The following is a 23,789-nucleotide window of genomic DNA, read 5'->3' on the forward strand; positions in this document are numbered from 1 at the left end:
TCCCTCATGTGGTGTGTAGACAGGCCTTAATTTCTGTTCATTGGGGCTCATTTATAATTTCCATAAAATACTGTATGTAAAATGGGTCCTTCCAGTTAGTTCAGTTCCAAGCAATAAACATCAATAGTGATGAAAATACTTGTTTCATTTATATTTGTTCAAGATAAACATGACTTATTCTACCGTTGTCTTGATGTTAAGTTTTTTTATTTTAAATAAACAAATAGTGCTTTTATTGATAAATTTGATCTAGCAGAGGTAAATGGCAAATATTAACCATGTATGCTGTCTAAATTGCTTGTAATTGAGATCAGTCAACATCTCAGTATTTTTACGTAAATCGTTATGGCTGTATTGTTTTAAAAACCCAATAATGTTATGTGTCCATCAGGCACGCGAACATTGGGTAATTAACAAAAACATGGAAAAAACAAGAGTTAACAGGCGTGCTTTGATAAAAGTTAATTTGTGGAATTTCTTTCCTTCTTAATGCGTTTGAGCCATTTCAGTTGTGTTGTGACAAGGTAGATAGACCTATTTGGTAAAATACCAAGTCCATATTAGGGCAAGAACAGCTCAAATAAGCAAAGTCATGAAGGTCAGTCAATGCGGGAAATTTCAATAACTTTGAACATTTCATCAAGTGTAGTCACAAAAACCATTCAAACGCTATGGTGAAATTGGCTCTCATGAGGACCTCCACAGGAAAGGAAGATCCAGAGGTACCTCTGCAGCAGAAGATAAGTTCATTAGACTTACCAGCCTCAGAAATTGCAGCCCAAATAAATGCTTAATAGTTCAAGTTACAGACACATCTCAACATCAACTGTTCAGAGGAGACTGCATGAATTCGATTTGCTGCAAAGAAACCACTAATAAAGGACCAATAAAAAGAAGAGACTTGCTTGCGCCAAGAAACACGAGCAATGGACATTAGACCAGTGGAAATATGTTCTTTGGTCTGATGAGTCCAAATTTGAGATTTTTGTGAGAAGCAGAGTAGGTGAACGGATCAGCTCTGCATGTGTGGTTCCCACCGTGAAGCATGGAGGAGGTGGTGTGATGGTGTGGGTGTGCTTTGCTGGTTCAAGGCCAACCTTAGCAGTATGGCTACCACAGATTTCTGCAGTGATACGCCATCCCATCTGATTTGTGCTTAGTGGGATCCTTTGCTTTCAACAGGACAATGACCCATCACACATCCAGGATGTATAAGGGCTATCTGACCTGGAAGGAGAGTGATTGAGTGCTGGTCTCCACAATCACCCGACCTCAACCCAATTGAGATGGTTTGGGATGAGTTGGACTGTTAAGGAAAAGCAGCCAACAAGTGATCAGCATATGTGGGAATTCCTTCAAGAATGTTGAAAAAGCATTCCAGGTGAAGCTGGTTTAGAGAATGCAGAGCGTGTGCAAAGCTGTCATCAAGGCAAAGGGTAGCTATTTGAAGAATCTCAAATATATTTTGATGTATTTAACACTTTTTTTGGTTACTACTTGATTCCATATATTTTATTTCATAGTTTTGATGTTGTCACTATTATTCTACAATGTAGAAAATAGTAAAAATAAAGAAAAATCCTTGAATGAGTAGGTGTGTCCAAACGTTTGACTGGTACTGTAGGTCTTGATGCCCTTGGCCAGTTTGATGCAGGGTCCTATTGTAGTGCACTATCTAGGGAATATGTTGCCATTGAGCACTACATTTGTGTTCTTCTTACCTTAGATATGTAGGCCTTGATGCCCTCAGCCAGTTTGATGCAGGGCTCTCCAAACAGCTGAGCCAGGTTCTCTGGGATGTCTTGGTCTTTATCCAGAGCATTTAACAGACTGAGACACTTCAGCTCCTCTGTTACACCCTGGCTACGCACCTACAGGGAGGAAATAATATAAAAACTTGGGTTACGAGAGATAGTGTTATAGTGTTATAAGCGTATGTAGCAGTAACAAAGCATTCGGCAGACTGATACACTTCAACTGCTCTGTAACGCCCTGGCGATAAAAAAATAAGTTTATTTAACCTGGCAAGTCAGTTAAGAACACATTCTTATCTAGGAACAGTGGGTTGTTGCCTTGTTCAGAGGCAGAAAGACAGATTTTTAGCTTGTCAGCTCGGGGATTCGATCTAGTAACCTTTCGGTTACTGGCCCAACGCTCTAACCAACCTGCCGCCCCAAAATCACCTGACCTCAAATCCGTGAATCAAGCCTTCATGGTCGAATTGCTGCAAAGAAACCACTACTAAACGACACCAATAAGAAGAGACTTGCTTGGGCCAAGAAACTCGAGCAATGGACAATGGACCCGTGGAAATATGTCCTTTGGTCTAATGAGTCCAAATTTGAGATTTTTTTATTGCCAAACGCCATGTCTTTGTGAGACGCAGAGTAGATGAAAAGATCATCTCCACATATGTGGTTCCCACCGTGAAGCATGGAGGAGGTGTGATGGTGCTTTGCTGGTGACACAGTCTGTGACTTATTTACAATTAAAGGCAAACTTTAGCAGCATGGCTCCCACAGCATTCTGCAGCGATACACCATCACATCTGGTTTGCACTTAGTGGGACTCATTTGCTTTTCAACAGGATAATGAACCATCACACATCCAGGCTGTGTACGGGCTATTTGACCTGGAATGCGATGCATCTACAGGGAGGAGAGAATAGAAAAGAGTCAGCGACATAAAGCCATATAAGCAATGCATAGAGTGATATAAAGCATTCAACAGGCAGAAACTTTAGCTCCTCTGTTAAGCCCTGGCTACGCACCTACAGGGAAGGAACAAAGAAAACATATTTTAGGAGAGGTAGTGTAAGTGTTATTAGTGAGACATATGGCATTCATAGGTATTTTGAATGTCACAATCAATGAGAGATTGCGTCAATGATGGCAGACCAACAGCAACATGAGAACAAGATTGTAATAAAGGATCGGTCATTTTATGAATGTTAGTGCTTTCAATATGTCTGGAATGTGTCATCCTTAACAACAGTTTCAATGTCATTCACAGACTGCTTAACTAGCGGTTTGATTCTCCTGGAATGAACTCGAACATACACCCAGATCCCAGATATCTAATAGGCCAATAAACCACCCACTCCTCCAGGGCAGACAGGAAATACTTAAATTTCTCTCCTTTCTTCCTCTCTTTTGGTCTTTCTCTCCATCTGAGACTCAGACTCTTTCTATCCCCCACTCAGATCCCTGCAGTTAATTTCTGTATTACGTTTGAGTCTGTGTGTAATTTGTGTGTAATTGAGTGTGTGTGTGTAATGTGTGGCCAGGGGTACGGAACTGCTCAGCATCACGTTTGGGAGGGGGGTTGTACTATTGACCCTTTAACAAGGCCCAACAGGGGTATGACTGCTGTGTGTGCGCATGTGAGCATACAGGGAACACTTGGATGATCCAGAAGAAGATTGGGAGAATGTCATATGGTCAGATGAAACCAAAATATAACTTTTTGGTAAAAACTCAACTCGTCGTGTTTGGAGGACAAAGAATGCTGAGTTGCATCCAAAGAACACCATACCTACTGTGAAGCATGGGTTGGAAACATCATGCTTTGGGGCTGTTTTTCTGCAAAGGGACCAGGACGACTGATCCGTGTAAAGGAAAGAATGAATGGGGCCATGTATCGTGAGATTGAGTGAAAACCTCCTTCCATCAGCAAGGGCATTGAAGATGAAACGTGCCTGGGTCTTTCAGCATGACAATGATCCCAAACACACCGCCCGGGCAACGAAGGAGTGACTTCGTAAGAAGCATTTCAAGGTCCTGGAGTGGCCTAGCCAGTCTCCAGAACTCAACACCATAGAAAATCTTTGGAGGGAGTTGAAAGTCTGTGTTGCCCAGCAACAGCCCCAAAACATCACTGCTCTGGAGGAGATCTGCATGGAGGAATGGACCAAAATACCAGCAACAGTGTGTGAAAACCTTGTGAAGACTTGTGAAAACATTTGACCTCTGTCATTGCCAACAAAGGGTATTTAACAAAAGTATTGAGATAAACTTTTGTTATTGACCAAATACTTACCTTACACCATAATTTGCAAATAAATTCATAAAAAATCCTACAATGTGATTTTCTGGATTTTTTTTTCTTCTCATTTTGTCTGTCATAGTTGAAGTGTACCTATGATGAAAAGTACAGGCCTATCATCTTTTTAAGTGGGAGAACTTGCACAATTGACTAAATACTTTTTTGCCCCACTGTATATACTGTATCTAAAAGCATAATTGGGAAATAATTGATAAACATTGTTAAGATTTATGACATTTTGGCCTTTCCAGGACTCCATAATGTTTCATTTGTTTTGATTTCAAGAAACCTTTTTATTTTACATTAATTTGACGCGTACCAAAACAGGGTGTGATCATTCTACAGTGGTCCCTGCAGCGTACACTCAAACCACAGTGACTAGAATGTTTTAAGAACGTCCAGCTTCAATCGACCCAACAGTCAGCGTTTGAGCTGGCAACACTGTTTTTTTACAAACATTTTGCGCAAACAGTCCTGACAAATGTGTCCATTTTATTTTTGGATGCAATGTTCAGACATCCACAGACGTGGCGACAGCATAACACAATCATCCAAACCGTAAAATGCAGGCCACAATACTCCTAGTGCTAACTGAGGAAAGATTGACTTAACAAGCGGTCAAATTCAACTAACTCTCGGCTGATAGAAACCATAATATTAATTAGACAATAGAAATTACGGGTGAGTTTACCATTGATCAAAATAATTTCATATAACTCTTTCCAAAAATAGAAAGTAATCCGATGGGTAGTTTGTGGACACCGCCATGTTTCATTTGACTGGTCAACCAAAGATAAGATGAGACTAGATGAGTTTGATCTGTTTGCAGTAGGCATGTTGAAGGGGGTGTGTCGTCTACCATCACTCACTTCCCATCATTCACTTCCGGAAGTTTACTCAAAAGATGAGTGAACCATCCCTCACCTCATTTTGTATAACATCTTTGGTTCGACAGACGTTTACGTGACAAACAGAATGCATTGTATAATGTCAACAAACACGGTGCCCCACATACCTGGCATTCATAGGCCATCCTTAGCATTTGCTCATCATAATCAGTACAACCTTCAAAAAAGTATTTTACACACATCATATGTGTCCATTACAATCTATGGATGAATAGGAATGCATGATTTGTCACCAGAACTTGAAAACATAAATACATTATGAAAACAGTAAATACAGTTGAAGTCAGAAGTTTACATACACTTAGGTTGAAGTCATTAAAAGTAGTTATTCAACCACTCCACAAATTTCTTGTTAACAAACTATAGTTTTGGCAAGTTGGTTAGGACATCTACTTTGTGTATGACACAAGTAATTTTTCCCCAAAACAATTCCAGTGGGTCAGAAGTTTACATACACTAAGTTGACTGTGCCTTTAAACAGCTTGGATAATTCCAGAACATGATGTCATGGCTTTAGAAGCTTCTGATAGGCAAATTGACATGTTTTGAGTCAATTGGAGGTGAACCTGTGGATGTATTTCAAGACCTACCTTCAAACTCAGTGCCTCTTGCTTGACATCATGGGAAAAAAAAAAGTGTAGACCTCCACAAGTCTGGTTCATCCTTGGGCGCAATTTCCAAACGCCTGAAGGTACCATGTTCATCTATACAAACAATAGTAAGCATGTATAAACACCATGGGACCACGCAGCCATCATACCGCTCAGGACGGCAGCGAAGCCTAGTGGTTAGAGAGTTGGACTAGTAACCAGAAGGTTGCTAGTTCAAACCCCCGAGCTGACAAGGTACAAATCTGTCGTTCTGCCCCTGAACAGGCAGTTAACCCACTGTTCCCAGGCCGTCATTGAAAATAAGAATGTGTTCTTAACTGACTTGCCTGGTTAAATAAAGGAGGCACGTTCTGTCTCCTAGAAGAATGTACTTTGGTATGAAAAGTTCAAATCAACAGTAAAGGACCTTGTGAAGATGCTAGTGGAAACAGGTACAAAAGTATCTATATCCACAGTAAAACAAGTCCTATATTGACATAAGCTGAAAGTCCGCTCAGCAAGGAAGAAGCTTCTGCTCCAAATTCACCATAAGAAAAGCCAGACTACGGTTTGCAACTGCACATGGAGACAAAGATCGCACTTTTTGGAGAAATGTCCTCTGGTCTGATGAAACAAAAATAGAACTGTTTGGCTATAATGACCGTCGTTATGTTATGGAGGAAAAAGGGGGAGGCTTGCAAGCCGAAGAACACCATCCCAACCGTGAAGCACAGGGGTGGAAGCATCATGTTGTGGAGGTGCTTTGCTGCAGGAGGGACTGGTGTACATCACAAAATAGATGGCATCATGAGTAGGAAAATTACGTGGATATATTGAAGCAACATCTCAAGACATCAGTCAGGAAGTTTAAGCTTGGTCGCAAATGGATCTTCCAAATGGACAATGACCCTAAGCATACTTCCAAAGTTGTGGCAAAATGGCTTAAAGACAACAAAGTCAAGGTATTGAAGAGGCCATCAGAAAGCCCTGACCTAAATCCTACAGAACATTTGTGGGCAGAACAGAAAAAGTGTGTGCGAGCAAGGAGTTCTACAAACCTAACTCCCGTTACACCAGCTCTGTCAGGAGGAATGGGCCAAAATTCACCCAACTTATTGTGTGAAGCTTGTGGAAGGCTACCAGAAACGTTTCACCCAAGTTAAACCATTTAAAGGCAATGCTACCAAATACTAATTGAGTGTATGTAAACGTCTGACCCACTGGGAATGTGATGAAAGAAATAAAAGCTGAAATAAACCACTCTCTACTATTATTCTGACATTCCACATTCTTAAAACAAAGTGATGATCCTAACAGACCTAAGACAGGGAATTTTTATTTGGATTACATGTCAGGAATTGTGAAAAACTGAGTTTTTATATGTATTTGGTTGTGTATGTAAACGTCAACTGTATATTATGATCCACACATATATACGGTATGCTACAATCGAACTGACAAGACAGTATACAGAAAATAAAGGACTTACTTTGATTGGAATGCACACATGTCCAAAGTTATTATTTGTAAGGACAAAAATGTAGGCAATGCGAGCGCCAGCCAGAAAATGTGCTAAGGGGAAAAAGTTTGTACTAGACTGTGTAAATGTCTGCATACTTGATCTGGGGAAAGACTAGGGTGTTGCTTGCGCTGTCATCGAAAAGAGTCAAGCCTCAAACAAATTGTCCACAACAGTGAAATGGGCTACATCTTTTTGAAATAATGAGGAGGCGGAACATACCTAAATTCAAACTGTTGTTAGAAAATAAAACTTGTTGTAAAATAATTTCAAATTGACAAGTTTAAATATAGCCTATAGATAATTTGCAGGCAGCGTGTGGCTTGGTTTGAGGGCAGGGTGGGTTAACGTTCATGTTGTGTAACAATCACATTTTGGAACAGTTGAGTGCATTCTGACATCACATTAGAGATATTTGGAACTCACACGTGAAAAGGTTAATTTATGAATAATGAAATATATAAACATAAATATAGAAAATATACCATTTGGATTTGGCAAATTATCAATATATTGTTTAACATAATATACTCTACGGGTATATCAATGTATATCAATGTTCCCGAGTGGGATCCCTGCTAGTTTTAAAGTTATCTCCCATTTTATATACAGAAATTTGTATATTAGGCAATGTATCCAATCACAGCCCTCCTTTTACTTGCATCATTGCAAATTCTGTAAATCACCAGCAGACGGGGCCATTTTGAATCCATTTTCACATTCACTCGGTAATGCTTACTTACATTTTCATATGACACAAATGTTTGCTATGCAGCACTTACAGACTAAACACTATGGAGTCTTAAAAGAGGCCTGGGTAAGGCCAAAATGTCATAAATATGCCAACTTTGATAAATTATTTCTCAATTATGCTTTTAGATACAAATATCAAATATATGTCAACAGTGCTTTCTCCAATGGGCTATTCTATGGATTACATTTAGTGAAAATCCTCAAAATCATGGTCTTATTTGTCTGTGTTTCATGAGGAATCACTAGCATAAAACAAGATTCTGGCACATTCTACTTACGGGAAGGGAAGTGTCTGGGTTCTCCAAAACAGTGGCTGGCTGGGCCTCAATCTAATATAGCCAGACATGGAGTGCGTCTCCATACTCTTGACAGTAGCATCCTCTCATCTCCATTCCCTAGTCTAAAATATTGTTAAAGTGCATGACTAATTTATAAAAAATACAAGAGTGACTGCTTTTAAAAATATTTTCACCGTATTGCTGTGTTTTCAGATGAGTTGCTAATGTGGAAGAGGAGAAAAAGGAAAATAAGGAAAAGGAAGCCATGTTAGACTTTTGAGATGCACCCTATGTCTGGCTGGACTTCTGACTTTGCATTGTCTTTGTGATATCAGTGAGAGTTGATGTTTTGTGCATGAGTGTGCATGGCATGAAAGAGAACGTAAAAGTGGGCTATTGGTGTCTTTGTAGGCCATCGCCAGATTATTTGTTATTAACCTTTTGAAGCTAGGGGGCACTATTTTTATGTTTGGAAAAATAACGTTCCCAAAGTAAATGGCCTATTTCTCAAGACCAGATGCTAGAATATGCATATAATTGACAGATTAGGATAGAAAACACTCACAAGTTTAAAAAACGGTCAAATTATTGTCTGAGTATAACAGAGCTGATATTGCAGACGAAACCCTGAGGAAAATCTAATCAGGAAGTGGCTTCTATTTTGAAAACTCCATGTTCCATATCCTGCCTTTGCTCCATTTAAAGGGATATCAACCAGATTTATTTTCCTATCGCTTCCTCAAGGTGTCAACAGTCTTTAGACATAGTTTCAGGCTTTTATTTTGAAAAATGAGCGAGAAAGAGAACATTGTTTCATTGTATGGCCGGGTGCCAGCCGCGTTTTGTTTGGCGCAACAGAGTTTGGGCAGCCATTGCCTTTCCCTCTCCTACTGCAAAAGACAGTTGCGGTTGATATATTAGCGATTATATATTTCAAAAACAACCTGAGGATTGATTATAAAAACATTTGATATGTTTCTGTGGACATTACGGATACTATTTGGAATTTGCCTGCGTTGTCGTGACCGCTCTTTCCTGTGGATTTCTGAACATAACGTGCCAAACAAACTGAGGTATTTTGGATATAAAAATAATCTTTATGGAACATTTATTGTGTAACTTGGGAGTCTCGTGACTGAAAACATCCGAAGATCATCAAAGGTAAACAATTAATTTGATTGCTTTTCTGATTTTCGTGATCAAGCTACTTGATGCTAGGTGTTCATAATGTTTTGTCGAGCGATCGATAAACTTACACAAACACTTGGATTGCTTTCGCTGTAAAGCATATTTTCAAAATCTGACACGACAGTTGGATTAACAAAATGCTAAACTGTGTTTTGCTATATTGCACTTGTGATTTAATGAATATAAATATTTTTTTGTAATATTATTTGAATGTGGCACTATCCAATTCAGAGGTTGTTGATGACAATTATCCCGCGAAAGGGATGGGTAGCGTCAAGAAGTTAACAGATGTTTACAGCAGGGGAGTGGAGACTGCAGTGTGTGCGTGTAATCCTTCCCTCCCATTAGAAAAACCCCTATTACAGGATTAATGTCATTAACTCTACCCATAGCCAGGTGGAGGGGTCAGAGAGGACAGGACCACACACAAATCGATAAAGCCCCACAGATCTCAGGAACGCAATCAAGGAAGTAGGGAACAATGTAGTAGTGTTACCTCTGGACACCAAGCACCGGCCATGGCCCAGGGAGTGTGTGTGTTCACAACGCAGGATTTTACCAAGTCTTATTAAAGGTGATTATGGAAGAGAAGCCAGCCATGTAACTCAAAGCCGGGCCCAGAGACCTGGATTGTGTGTGTGTGAGGGAGTGGGTCTGGTGTGTCATGCATGTGTCTATGTTTAAGCGCAACTGTACATTACATTTTGTAAGTGTGTATGTGTGCTTCACACAATCCATGTCTCAATTTTCTGAAGGCTTAAAAATCATTCTTTAATCTCTCTCCTCCTCTTCATCGACACTGACTGAAGTGAATTTAAGAACTTACAATAAGGGATCATAGTATTCACCTGACAATAAGGGATCATGGTTTTCACCTGGATTCACCTGATCAGTCTACGTCATGGAAAGAGTTGTACACTCAGTGTATATCTCTCTATTACGATTGGGAATACTTCCAAAATTAAAACCACTTGGAGCTGATTTGCTGGCATTTTTACAGTCATTCATATCCAACGATTAAAAAAAAGATATACACTACAATTCAAAAGTTTGGAGTCACTTAGAAATGTCCTTGTTTTTTAAAGAAAAGTACATTTTTTGTCCATAAAAAACAAACATCAAATTGATCAGAAATACAGTGTTGACATTGTTAATGTTGTAATCAACTATTGTAGCTGGAAACGGATTATTTTTAAAAAGGGAATATGGGCGTACAGACGCCCATTATCAACAACCATCACTGCTGTGTTCCAATGGCACATTGTGTTAGCTAATCCATGTTTATCATTTTAAAAGGATAATTGATCATTACAAAACCCTTTTGCAAGTGAAAACTGTTGTCCTGATTAAAGAAGCAATAAAACTGGCCTATGTATGGAATTGGGTGCCATTTGGGACACAGTCATTGTATAAATCAGAAACAGAATGGTAACCAACCAGCCTAGAGTAATTTTTTCTCTCCCTCCCTGTCTTCTCCCTCCATTCCCCTGGTCCCCTGCTCATGTCCTTGAGAACATTGTTCTTGATCTTTTAAACGCATGCTGTAATGATTATACGATAACACAATGAAGGGCACACACATTAAGTAGAACAGGTGATTACAGATTTTCACTCACTCACCAAATTCACATAGAAGTGAATTTCTCATTCTCATTTAAAGCAAGTCTAGGAAGCGGCAGACCTGTTCTATGTGTACTATTTCAATGATTCATGGAGGAGTGAAAGGGAAAATATGTTTTTGTGAAATGAGGCAAAAGGGGGTAAAGAGAGATTGAAGAAGAAGAGAAGTTAAATAAAATAGGGAAGAGGTGTGTGAGGGGTTAGGGAAAGGGGGAGAGAAGACAGAAGGGAGTGAGAGTAGAGAGAGGCGAAGGAAGAGGTGATAAATAGATTAGGAGAGGGCAGAGGACAGCGGAGAGGGGAGTAGAAGGGATAGTGTACAGAAAGGAGAATGAAGAAGAGGGAAAAGGAGGGTAAAGAGAAATTAGAGGCCTCGAGTCGGGGAGAGAAGAGAAAGCGAGAGAGGAGAAAAAGAGGGGAATCTTCTTCCAGTAGCTTTAATTAATAGCTATAGAAATGAGAGTTGACTGTGGGACAGGAGGGCCCAATTTCTACATTTATTTAGCATTGAAGTGTGTCAATCTCAAGGTCAAATCAAATTAAAGGTTACATCTCTCTCTCCCTGCCCCGTCTTTCCGTCTCCCTCTCACCATTCCCAGTCTCTCCCTCCCCCAGTCTCTCCCTGCCACCGTCTCTCTCCCACCCTCCCCCTGCAACTCTGTCCCTCGTCCTGTCTCTCTCTTGTTCTCCCTCCCCCGTCTCCCTCGCTCGCTCCCACATCTCCCTCCCGCTCTCCGTCTCTCTCCCTCCCCATCTCTCTCGCTCTCCCCCTCCACCCCCAGTCTCTCTCTTCCCTGTCTCTCCCACGTCTCTCTCTCTCCCCCTGCCTCCCTGTCTCTCACCCTCCCATCTCTCCCTCTCCCTCCGTCTTTCTCTCCCTCCCCCCTCTGTTTCTCTCGCTCCATCCCACGTCTCTCTCTCTTCCCCATCATCTCGGTCTCTCCCTCCCCCGTGTCGCTCCGTCCCTCCCCGTCTATAGCCATCTCCCTCAGTCTCTCTTCCCCATCTCCGTCTCTCCCTCTCCCCGTGTCTCTGTCCCTCCCCATGTCTCTCACTCCCTCCGGCTCCCTCCCACCCACCCATGTCTCTCTCCCCCAGTTTCTCATTCCCTTCACAGTCTCTCTCTCTCTCCCTCCAGCTCCCTCTCTACCACAGTCTTTCTCTGTCTCTTCCCCCCCACCTCTCCCTCCCCCAGTCTCTCCCACTCTCCCTCCCCCAGTCTCTCCCACTCTCCCGAGTGACACAGCGGTCTAAGGCGTAGCATCTCATTGCTAGAGGTGTCACTACTGACCCTGGTTTGATTCCAGGCTGTAACACAACCGGCCGTGATTGGGAGTCCCATAGGGCGGCACACAATTGTCCCAGCGTCCCAAATGGTACTTTACTCCCTATAAAGCAAACTACTTTTGAGCAAGTGGCCATAGTGTGCACGCGAGTGTTTGCGTGTGTGTTTCTGTCTCTGTATATTTGTAGTACACGCTGACAAAATCTATAGCAGGGACACTATCCTCTCTTCTTCCCGCTCATTTGTTGACTGATTTTTACCTATTGCTCTCTCTATTTTGCTCTTTACTTCCCTCTCCTCCTTCCTTTTTGCATCTCTCTCCCCCTCCCCCCCTCTCTTCTGATAGAGAAAATTAGCTCTATGGTCCAAAAGAAATGCCTATAACCATTCCTGGAAGATCCGTTCTATTTATAACGGACAAAATCTGTATATAAAAAGGTTTGCGTTATGCAAGTCAGTTGCACAACACTCATTGGCAGGAGAGAATGAATTGAGAGAGAGGGAAGAAAGAGAGAGGAGTGAGAGAGAGAGCGAGAAGGGGCGGAAAGATGGATGGAGAGAGAGACAGGAGAAATAGGAAATAAGTGAGGAGGAAAGAGAGAAACAAAGAGATAGTGTGTGTACTTTGGCAGGAGGGAATGTGTGTGAGGTTTATGTTAGTAGCGTTGAGGGAAAATTCATGCATTGTGCTATTAAGATAAACCGCTGTGTCTCTCGTTCTCCAACTCCCTCTCTCTCCTTCTCCCTTTCTGCTGGAACGAGCATAGCCTTGCATCGTCAGTTAGACACTACATTATAAAGGCTTCAGCATGGTATCTCTGTATCAGCATGGTATTGACCTGTCTAGTGTTAACGTTTACTCTGTTTAAATCAATACGCAAAATCAATTACACTACCGGCCTAAAGTTTAAGAACACCTACTCATTCAAGGTTTTTTTTTATTTGTACTATTTTCTACATTGTAGAATAATAGTGAAGAAATCAAAACTATGAAATAAAAAAAGTTTTAAATCAAAATATATTTTGAGTCTTCAAATTGCAAAGCTGTCATCAACGCGAAAGTTGGCTTACTCTTTGCATTCTCTCAACCAGCTTCATGATGTAGTCACCTGGAATGCATTTCAAATAACAGGTTTCTTCAAGTGCATTCTCAAAAACCATCAAGCGGTACGATGAAAATGACTCTCATGACGACCGCCACAGGAATGGAAGACCCAGAGTTACCTCTGTGAAAGATAAGTACATTAGAGTTAGCAGCCTCAGAAATGGCAGCCCAAATAAATGCTTCATAGAGTTCAAGTAACAGACACATCTCAACATCAACTGTTCAAAGGAGACTGTGTGAATCAGGCCTTCATGGTCGAATTGCTGCAAAGAAACCACGACTAAAGGACACCAATAAGAAGAAGAGACTTGCTTTGGCCAAGAAACATGAGCAATGGACATTAGACCGGTGGAAAGTTGTTCTTGTGAGATGCTGTGTGGGTGAACGGATGATTTCTTGCATTTGTATTTCCCACCGTAAAGCATGGAGGAGGTGTGATGGTGCGGGGGTGCTTTGCAGATTACACGGTCAGTGATTGATTTAGAATTCCATGCAGACTTAACCAGCATGGCTACCACAGCATTCTGCAGCGATACGCCATCACACCTGGTTTGGGCTTAGTGGAACTATCATTTGGTTTTCCAACAGGACAATGAACTAACACACCTCCATGCTGTGTAAGGGCTATTTTTACAAGAAGGTGAGTGACGGAGTGCTGCATCAGATGACCTGGCTTCCACAATCCCGACCTCAACCAAATGGAGATGGTTTGGGATGAGTCGGACCACAGAGTGAAGGAAAAGCAGCCAACAAATGCTCAGCATATCTGGGAACGCCTTCAAAACTGTTGGAAAAGCTTTCCAGGTGAAGTTGGTTGAGAGAATTCCAGGAGTGTGCAAAGCTGGAGGGTGGATATTTGAAGAATCTCAAATATATTTGGATGTATTTAACCTTTTTGGGATAGGGGGCAACATTTTCACTTTTGGATGAATAGCGTGCCCAGAGTGAACTGCCTCCTACTCTGTCCCAGATGCTAATATATGCATATTATTAGTAGCATTGGATAGAAAACACTGAAGTTTCTAAAACTGTTTGAATGATGTCTGCGAGTATAACATAACTCATATTGCAGGCTTTCGCCTGAGAAAAATCCAACCAGGAAGTGGGAATTCTGAGGTTTGTAGTTTTTAAAAGCTTGGCCTACTTCCTAAGGCTTTCACTAAATGTCAACAGTCTTTAGAAACTTGTTTCAGGCTTCTGCTATAAAGGAGGGGGAAATGGGAGCTGAATGAGTCATGGGTCTGGCAGAGTGTCTCAGGCTCGTGAAGCACGGTCCCGACAGAGTTAGCTCTCGTTCCAGGGCTTTTCTTCAGACAATGGAATTCTCCGGTTGGAACCTTATTGATGATTTATGTTAAAAACATCATACAGATTGATTCCATACATCGTTTGACTTGTTTCTACGACCTGTAATGGAACTTTGAGTTTTTGTCTGGACGTAGTGCTAACAACAAGTAGCTATTTGGACATAAATTATGGACTTTATGGATCTTTATAGAAGAAAATCAGTCATTTATTGTTGAACTGCGATTCCTGGGAATGCATTCTGATGAAGATCAAAGGTAAGTGAATATTTATAATGTTATTTCTAACTTCTGTTGACTCCAACATGGCGGATATTTCTTTGGCTGGATTGGGCTCTGAGCGCCGTACTCAGATTATGCTTTTTCCGTCAAGTTTTTAAAAAATCTGACACAGACTTCTCCTTAATGCAATCGCTATCTTTAATTATGGGAATAACAGTTTGATTATTATGAGTATTTCTGCAAAATCACCTGATATTTTGGAATCAAAACATTACTGCACGTAACGCGCCAATGTAAACAGATTTTTGGATATAAATATGCACATTATCGAACAAAACATACATATATTGTGTAACATGATGTCCTATGAGTGTCATCTGATGAAGCTCATCAAAGGTTTATATATTTATGCTTTTTGTGACTCCTATCTCTGGCTGGTGTTTTTTTTACTTGGCTCTGACCTAACATAATCAAACAGTGGGGCAAAAAAGTATTCTTTGGAGGGAGTTGAAAGTCCGTGTTGCCCAGCAACAGTCCCAAAACATCACTGCTCTAGAGGAGATTTGCATGAAGGAATGGGCCAAAAAACCAGCAACCGTGTGTGAAAACCTTGTGAAGACTTATAGAAAACGTTTGACCTCTGTTATATACCCTTGTTGGCAATGACAATGTATTGAGAAACTTTTGTTATTGACCAAATACTTATTTTCCACCATAATTTGCAAATAAATTCATTAAAAATCCTACAATGTGATTTTCTGGATTTTTTCCCCCTCATTTTGTCTGTCATGGTTGAAGTGTACCTATGATGAAAATCACAGGCCTCTCTCATCTTTCTAAGTGGGAGAACTTGCACAATTGGTGGCTGATTAAATAATTTTTTGCCCCACTGTATGTTGTGCTTTCGCTGTACAGCCTTTTTGAAAATCGGACACGATGGGTAGATTAACAACAAGTTTCTTTCATTTGCTGTATTGGACTTGTTAATGTGTGAAAGTTACATATTTCAAAAAAATATTTTTGAATTTCGTGCACTGCCTTTTCAGCGGAATGTTGTCGAGGGGTTCCGAAGGCGGAAGGTTAACACTTTTTTGGTTACTACATGATTCCATGTGTTATTTCATAGTTTTGATGTCTTCACTATTATTCTCCAATGTAGAAAATAGTAAAGATAAAGAAAAACCCTTGAATGAGTAGGTGTTCTACAACTTTTGACTAGTGTATGTTATATCCCTTTCATGCTCACTTGATGAAAACATGAAAGCCCCTGTTGTTCCGGATGACTGTGTGATCTCACTCTCCATTGGATATGAGCAAAACTTTTAAATCATTTTAACACTTGCAAGGCCTCCGGGCTAGATGGAATACAAGGACCGGCCCATTCACAGAGCATGCAAGGACCAACTGGCAAGTGTCTTCACAGACATTTTCAATCTTTCCTTGTCCCAGTCTATAATCCCAACATGTTTCAAGGTGACCACCATTGTCCCTGTTCCCAAGAACTCCAAGGTAACATGCCTATATCGCCCTGTAGCACTCACATCTGTAATTATTAAGTGCTTTAAAAAAAACTGGTCATGACACACAACACCACCATCATCTCAGACACCCTGGACCTACACCATTTTTCATACAATTGTACTTCGCACTGCCCTATCCCACCTGGACAAGAGGGAAAATAACATGTCATAAACCGAGTGTATTTGGAAAAAGACACAGGATGGTTATTCAATACCGTCAATTTCAAAACTATTTATTTGAATTTGTTCAATAAATTTGAATATTTGTAGCTACCTTTTAAGTTAATACCTGCAGTCAACTTGTGCAATATGTTGAAGCAGATTGCTGTCACGCCCTGACCTTAGAGAGCCATTTCATTTCTCTATTTCGTGAGGTCAGGATGTGATGTGGGGTGGGAATTCTATGTTTTGTATTTCTTTGTGTTTAGCCGAGTGTGGTTCCCAATCAGAGGCAGCTGTCTATCATTGTCTCTGATTGGGGATCATACTTAGGTAGCCTTTTTCCCACGTATGTTGTGGGATCCTGTTTTTGTACAGCTCTTGTAGCCTTCAGAATGGTACATTCATTTTGTTGCTGGTTCTCATTTAAATAAATATGATGACCACAAATTATGCTGCGCCTTGGTCTCCTTCAAACGTTACAATTGCGTTCTTCATTTCACCAGCCACATTATGAAGCTTACCGGAGTTACCCAGAACAGTTGAGCCTGTCACGCATTTATTTCTAAATAGCACAATGGGAGAAAGCGAGAGCCGGTGAGTCCATAGCTTCTATATCTTTCAGGGAGTCTCTTGTGTGCGCACATGAGGTGATGAAGTTACAATTGTACGCAATTCACTACAAACTGTTTGCAATCTGATATCTTACAATGGCTTTCTGTCAGAAGTCAAAGAGCTCTGGATGAGTTCCTTAAAGCTGCCATTTTTTTCTTCTCCCTCTTCCTTCTGGGCTGGGCTCCCTGCCTGTGCCATTAAACCCCTACAACTCATCCAGAACGCCGCAGCCCGTCTGGTGTTCAACCTTCCCAAGTTCTCTCACGTCACCCCGCTCCTCCGCTCTCTCCACTGGCTTCCAGTTGAAGCTCGCATCCGCTACAAGACCATGGTGCTTGCCTACGGAGCTGTGAGGGGAACGGCACCTCAGTACCTCCAGGCTCTGATCAGGCCCTACACCCAAACAAGGGCACTGCGTTCATCCACCTCTGGCCTGCTCGCCTCCCTACCACTGAGGAAGTACAGTTCCCGCTCAGCCCAGTCAAAACTGTTCGCTGCTCTGGCCCCCCAATGGTGGAACAAACTCCCTCACGACGCCAGGACAGCGGAGTCAATCACCACCTTCCGGAGACACCTGAAACCCCACCTCTTTAAGGAATACCTAGGATAGGATAAGTAATCCTTCTCACCCCCCCTCCTTTAAGATTTAGATGCACTATTGTAAAGTGACTGTTCTACTGGATGTCATAAGGTGAATGCACCAATTTGTAAGTCGCTCTGGATAAGAGTGTCTGCTAAACGACTTAAATGTAATGTAAATGTAAAAAAGCATGCGCCACAACTATGTTAATTTGAACAATTTCTCTAGTTCAGTAGCTACTAGCTATGCTTGTATCACTGTGTGCTTGATTTGCCTGTCTTTGCAATTCGTTTTGTAGGTGACAATACTTATTTTACACCATAATTTGCAAATTAATTAATTAAATCCTACAATGTGATTTTCTGGATTTCTCATTTTGTCTCAGTTGAAGTGTACCTACGATAAATTACAGACATCTTTTTAAGTGGGAGAACTTGCACAATTGGTGGCTGACTAAATACTTTTTTGCCCCACTGTATATGTTATTAATAGGGATGCGCAACATATCGGTGAGCATATCAGAATCGGACGATATTAGCTAAAAATGCCAGCATCGGCCCGATGTATTGTTCGACGCCGATGTGCAAAACTGATGTCAAAGCTGACGTGCATAACTATATAAACGTAAGTAGATTACGTAACAAAAAAACACAGTGCCACACAACAAAAGCAGAAAAATACTAAGCGCACACTACCAAAAGTTCAAGTCGAGCAGTCATTTAAGAGTAAGAACATTTCAACAAGACAACTCAAAAGGCAAAATCCATTAATGCTTAATGATAATGGAATTCATTGCCCTTGACAATCAAGTGCTCTGTCGTGGATGATGTTGGCTTTCGCCGACTGGTCGAGCCCCAGTACACACTATTTTTCAGATGTTGCCCAACCAGAGTTATACAGTATTGTTGAAACTCACATCCATGAGCGTCACTGTTATTAGCTTCACGACTGACATTTGGACCAGCGATGTCAGCCCTGTGAGCATTATGAGTCTGGTTCTGGTTCTCATACCGCTGCTGCCATTTCAAAGGCATTTGAGAACATGTTTGAAACTTGGAAACATGAGCACTCCTAGCTCCATTCGAACAACTGACTCAACTGCATCTTCAGCAGACTGGATACCCTGTCATGGCATCAAACGCCTGCTCAACAAAATGGCCAACACAGACCGTGGGCTTAAAACAAAAGTACTCGAGGCTGTGAACAAGCTCTCTGAGCCTCTTTACTGTGTCGCCACCATGCTCGACGCTAGATACAAGGACCGCTACTTCGATGCAGACAAACTGTGATTATGTGAAATGTTACATACACAGGTGGGGATGGGGATATACGTAAATGCCAACCTAAACTTTTCGGTCAGTGTGTAACCTTTATTTAACTAGGCAAGGCAGTTAAGAACAAATTCTTATTTACAATGACAGCACACCCCAGCCAAACCTGGACGACACTGGGCCAATTGTGCGCCGCACTGGCACTCCCGATCACGGTCAGATGTGACTGTAGTGACTCCTCTTGCACTGAGATGCAGTGCCTTAGACCGCTGTGTGTGTTTGTTAACTATTTACTGTACTAGAATGCTTAATGCCACAAATGTAAAAACAAATGGTCTTCTGTATAGTTTTTCTTTGGCAAGGAAAATATTAGATATCGGTATCGGCCAAAAATGTAATATCAGTGCATCACTAGATAATGTTGCATTGATTCAGTCACAATTGCCACAAAGGGGTTGCTAGTGTTAACTTTCTAGAGTTTTCCCAGTTAGTGAAGTGAAGTTCAATCTCGTGCTTCTCTCCGTGGGCGGATTGATCCCACTAAACTGCGCAAGTACTTTGCTCACAAGCTTATACAGTTGAAGTAGGAAGATTACATACACCTTAGCCAACTACATTTAAACTGTTTCACAATTCCTGATATTTAATCCAAGTAAAAAATACCTGTCATAGGTCAGTTAGGATCACCACTTTATTAAGAATGTGTAATGTCAGAATAATAGTAGAGACTTATTTCAGCTTTTCTTTCATCACATTCCCAGTGGGTCAGTTTACATACAATCAATTAGTATTTGGTAGCATTGCCTTTAAATTAACTTGGGTCAAACGTTTCAGGTAACCTTCCACAAGCTCCCCACAACAAGTTGGGTGAATGTTGGCCCTATCCCCCTGACAGCGCTGGTGTAACTGAGTCAGGTTTGTAAGGCCTCCTTCCTCGCACACGATTTTTTTCGAATTTTTCATAGGATTGAGGTCATGGCTTTGATGGCCACTCCAATACCTTGACTTTAAACCATTTTGACGCAACTTTGGAAGTATGCTTGGGGTCATTGTCCATTTGGAAGACCCATTTGCGACCAAGCTTTAACTTCCTGACTGATGTCTTGAGATGTTGCTTCAATATATCCACCTAATTTTCCTTACTCATGAAGCCATCTATTTTGTGAAGTGCACCAGTCCTTCCTGCAGCAAAGCACCCCCACAACATGATGCTGCCACCCCCGTGCTTCACGGTTGGGATGGTGTTCTTCGGCTTGCAAGCCTCCCCCTTTTTCCTCGAAACATAACAATAGTTATTGTGGCCAAACAGTTCTATTTTTGTTTCATCAGACCAGAGGACATTTCTCCAAAAATTATGCTCTTTGTCCCAAAATGCAGTTGCAAACCGCAGTCTGGCTTTTTTTATGGCGGTTTTGGAGCAGAGGCTTCTTCCTTGGTGAGCGGCCTTTCAGGTTGTCAATATAGGACTTTTACTGTAGTCTATCAGAAGCTTCTAAAGCCATGACATAATTTTCTGGAATTTTACATGCTATTTAAAGTCAGTCAACTTAGTGTATGTACACTTCTGACCCACTGGAATAGTGATTGAGTGAAATAATCTGTCTAAACAATTGTTGCAACAATTACTTGTGGCATGCACAAAGTAGATGTCCTAACAGACTTGCCAAAACTATAGTTTGTTAACAAGACATTTGTGGAGTGGTTGAAAAACAAGTGTTAATGACGCCAACCTAAGTGTATGTAAACTTCCGACTTCAACCGTATATATAAAACATATGTGACCCGTTTCAAGAGGCTAGACCAATGTCGCACATCACTACACAGGAGAGGCATTTGAACGTTCTTTTATTTTTTACATAAATTGTTTTTTGGCAGAATTGCCGTAATAACAAATGTGTATGCCATCTGTAAATACGAATAAAATTGTTAAATTACAAGCCTAGTTTACAGGAAAAAGCCAGGAACCTTCCCGCTAACCGTGATTGACTGAGATAATGGATGGGCTGGACATGCCAAGAAATGAGTTCAGGTTGGTCTGCCATGTAGCACGCTTGTCTATAACATGTTAAATATAGTGTTAGCCATGGAGAACTGCAAAAGTGTTGCTACTGCTCTCAACAATATGGCTTCGCTGAAGATCAGTGGGAACAAATTGTGATGGTCTACTTTCTGCACACGATCAGTGTGACCTGGGATGACTTGACACAACGGCCAAACAAGTTTTAGCTAACTTCAAACCAAATAGAAAAGACACGCTCCCGTGAAGTGTTCATCCATGTATACGGACGGGTAAGACTAACTCTATTTTCAGATATTATAAGTGTCTAATTTTGTCAGTCATTTTTATTGTAAGTTAAAGCGTACTGTTAGCTTGCAAGCAATCTGTGTAGTAATCTTATTTGTATCTCAAACAGCCATTTGTATTGCTAGTTATAGCTTAATGGCTAAGCCTGCTACGCTATGAAACCTGTGATAGAAAAATTACTTACTTACCCGATTTATTTGATTAATGGTTAAAAATGAATACTTAACAAATAGTAAGACATCTGTTCTACTAATGCTGTGTTTTTATGGACTCCACTCAAGCTCCCTGTAGCTAATATGGGCGTATGGTCAAGAATGGGTTTCACCAGCGATAATGAGGGATTGTTCTACTCCTAAATGGTCTCAAAATCATTCTTGCATCTGGGAGACTAAGCCAGGTGGAGGTCTGCTCGGCCCTAAAGTCAAGAGTGTTGGGTTGCCTAGTCTCATTATTGCAATAATTAAATCGATATTAAATAAAGATGATTGTTTGAAGAAATTACAACGTCTCAGTATGAATTTCCACAAAAACCACACACTATTGCAAAGACTTTGATATTACCGGCCACAATTGATATGGTGAAAACAATGTGAGGGGAGGCAGAGGCATAACCTCACATCAATACCTTTGTCCGATAACACTGTCAAACTAAGAATTGATGATATAGCTAGCAATCAAAAGGAAGCTGAGTAACGACTCAAACTCCCCACCTTATGCTCTCCAAATGGATGTTAGCTATGAGGGCCAAGATACATGTCGGGGGATGCTATTCATGGGGGATGCTATTCACAAAGACATACTGTTCTGTCTCTCAATTCCCGAGCAAGAAAAGACACGTTCGCGGTACACACTGTCGACCACGCCTCCTGACTTTGAGAATTTACCATGCGACATGCATCAAGCACACCTATCTCAGAGAAATTGTCAGACTAATTTGCAATTTTATTTTTTTATTTTACTAGGCAAGTCAGTTAAGAACACATTCTTATTTTCAATGACTGCCTAGGAACAGTGGGTTATAACTGCCTGTTCAGGGGCAGAACGACAGATTTGTACCTTGTCAGCTCGGGGATTCGAACTTGCAACCTGTCGGTTACTAGTCCAACGCTCTAACCACTAGGCTACCCTGCCGCCCCAATTGAATGTCATAAGTTAGAATGTTAGAATGTTCTGCCATAACTTGTTTTAAACGCTGTTAATTACAATTTTCTTTATCGTGGTTGGGCTCACGAGAAAGTTATTGTATCAAAATGGGGTCCCCTGGGTTAGTGTTGGGTTTAGAATAGAGATTAGGGTAAAGGTTTAAATTTAGGGTTAAAAAAGGGTTAGGGTTAGTAGATACAGCATTTTCAGATTGACTATGAATAGGCAACATTACGCTGTTATTGGGCTATGTAGCCTATACTCTTAGAAAATATTGTTCTTTTGGGGCTCTATATAGAACCCTTTGGCTCTTTGGATGATATTAAAGATCACTTTACTAAAAAAAGGTTATATATTTATATACACCTTGAGGGTTTTACCCCTACCCCAGAGTGTGATGTGGATTTTTGCAAACAGCTAACAAAAGCTAACCCTTGTTAGACCTTGTTGATATTGACCTTGTTGACCTTGTTGACCTTGTTGGGGGCGGCAGCGTAGCCTAGTGGTTAGAGCGTTGGACTAGTAACCGGAAGGTTGCTAGTTCAAACCCCCGAACTGACAAGTTACAAATCTGTCGTTCTGCCCCTGAACATGCAGTTAACCCACTGTTCCCAGGCCGTCATTGAAAATAAGAATATGTTCTTAACTGACTTGCCTGGTTAAATAAAGGTCAAATTAAAATATCATGAAATGGCTAGCGGACATCTGACACCTTAACTCTATGGCAGGGGGAGATCGAATTTGTATTTTACAAAATTGTTAGAGGTCAGAGTGGCAAACCGCAAGGTTCATACAAACCTGCACTGTTGCTAGCTAGAAGCAAGAGGAAATAATGTGTATAATAAAAACATTCTTATAAACATGATTTCCTATTGCTTTAAAATAAATACAAATGAAGGGGTTCTATATAGAACCTTTGATCATTTCAAATTAACTGCCCTTCTGATCAAAAACCAACTGCTATTAAAGCATGAAGACTCAAGAGGAAGGTGGTTGAACCTGAAAATATACTATTTTTCAATTTAAGGTAGACAAAGTTGATTATTTAATTCAAATATATGAAGCCAAAGTCATATGATGAACTATGGGTAAGATACTATATTAGAATGGGTGCACCATTTGTAAGCTAGCTAGCTACCTGAAAAAGCTAGGCTACTTTAATAAACCACTTTACAAGTTAGCTAGCTTACTCTTACAAATAAATATACTTTTTAAATTAGACCTATCGGCTGCCTTCGATACTGTGAACCATCAGATCCTCCTCTCCACCCTCTCCGAGTTGGGCATCTCCGGCGCGGCCCACGCTTGGATTGCGTCCTACCTGACAGGTCGCTCCTACCAGGTGGCGTGGCGAGAATCTGTCTCCTCACCACGCGCGCT

At 41.0% G+C, this 23,789-nt stretch overlaps 1 protein-coding gene across 2 annotated transcripts in view; it reads right to left on the reverse strand.

The window, feature by feature from the left end:
- Positions 1-23,789, reverse strand: part of tnfsf10l (TNF superfamily member 10, like) — a 71,596-nt gene that overhangs the window by 43,642 nt on the left and 4,165 nt on the right. For both annotated transcript variants that reach the window (XM_046328750.1, XM_046328749.1), the window contains one exon: positions 1,722-1,871. In XM_046328750.1, coding sequence (XP_046184706.1) covers positions 1,722-1,871 — 150 coding nt within the window. The remainder of the gene's footprint in view (positions 1-1,721; positions 1,872-23,789) is intronic.

The sequence above is a fragment of the Oncorhynchus gorbuscha genome, linkage group LG25 (assembly GCF_021184085.1).
Source record: "Oncorhynchus gorbuscha isolate QuinsamMale2020 ecotype Even-year linkage group LG25, OgorEven_v1.0, whole genome shotgun sequence".
NCBI lineage: Eukaryota > Metazoa > Chordata > Actinopteri > Salmoniformes > Salmonidae > Oncorhynchus > Oncorhynchus gorbuscha.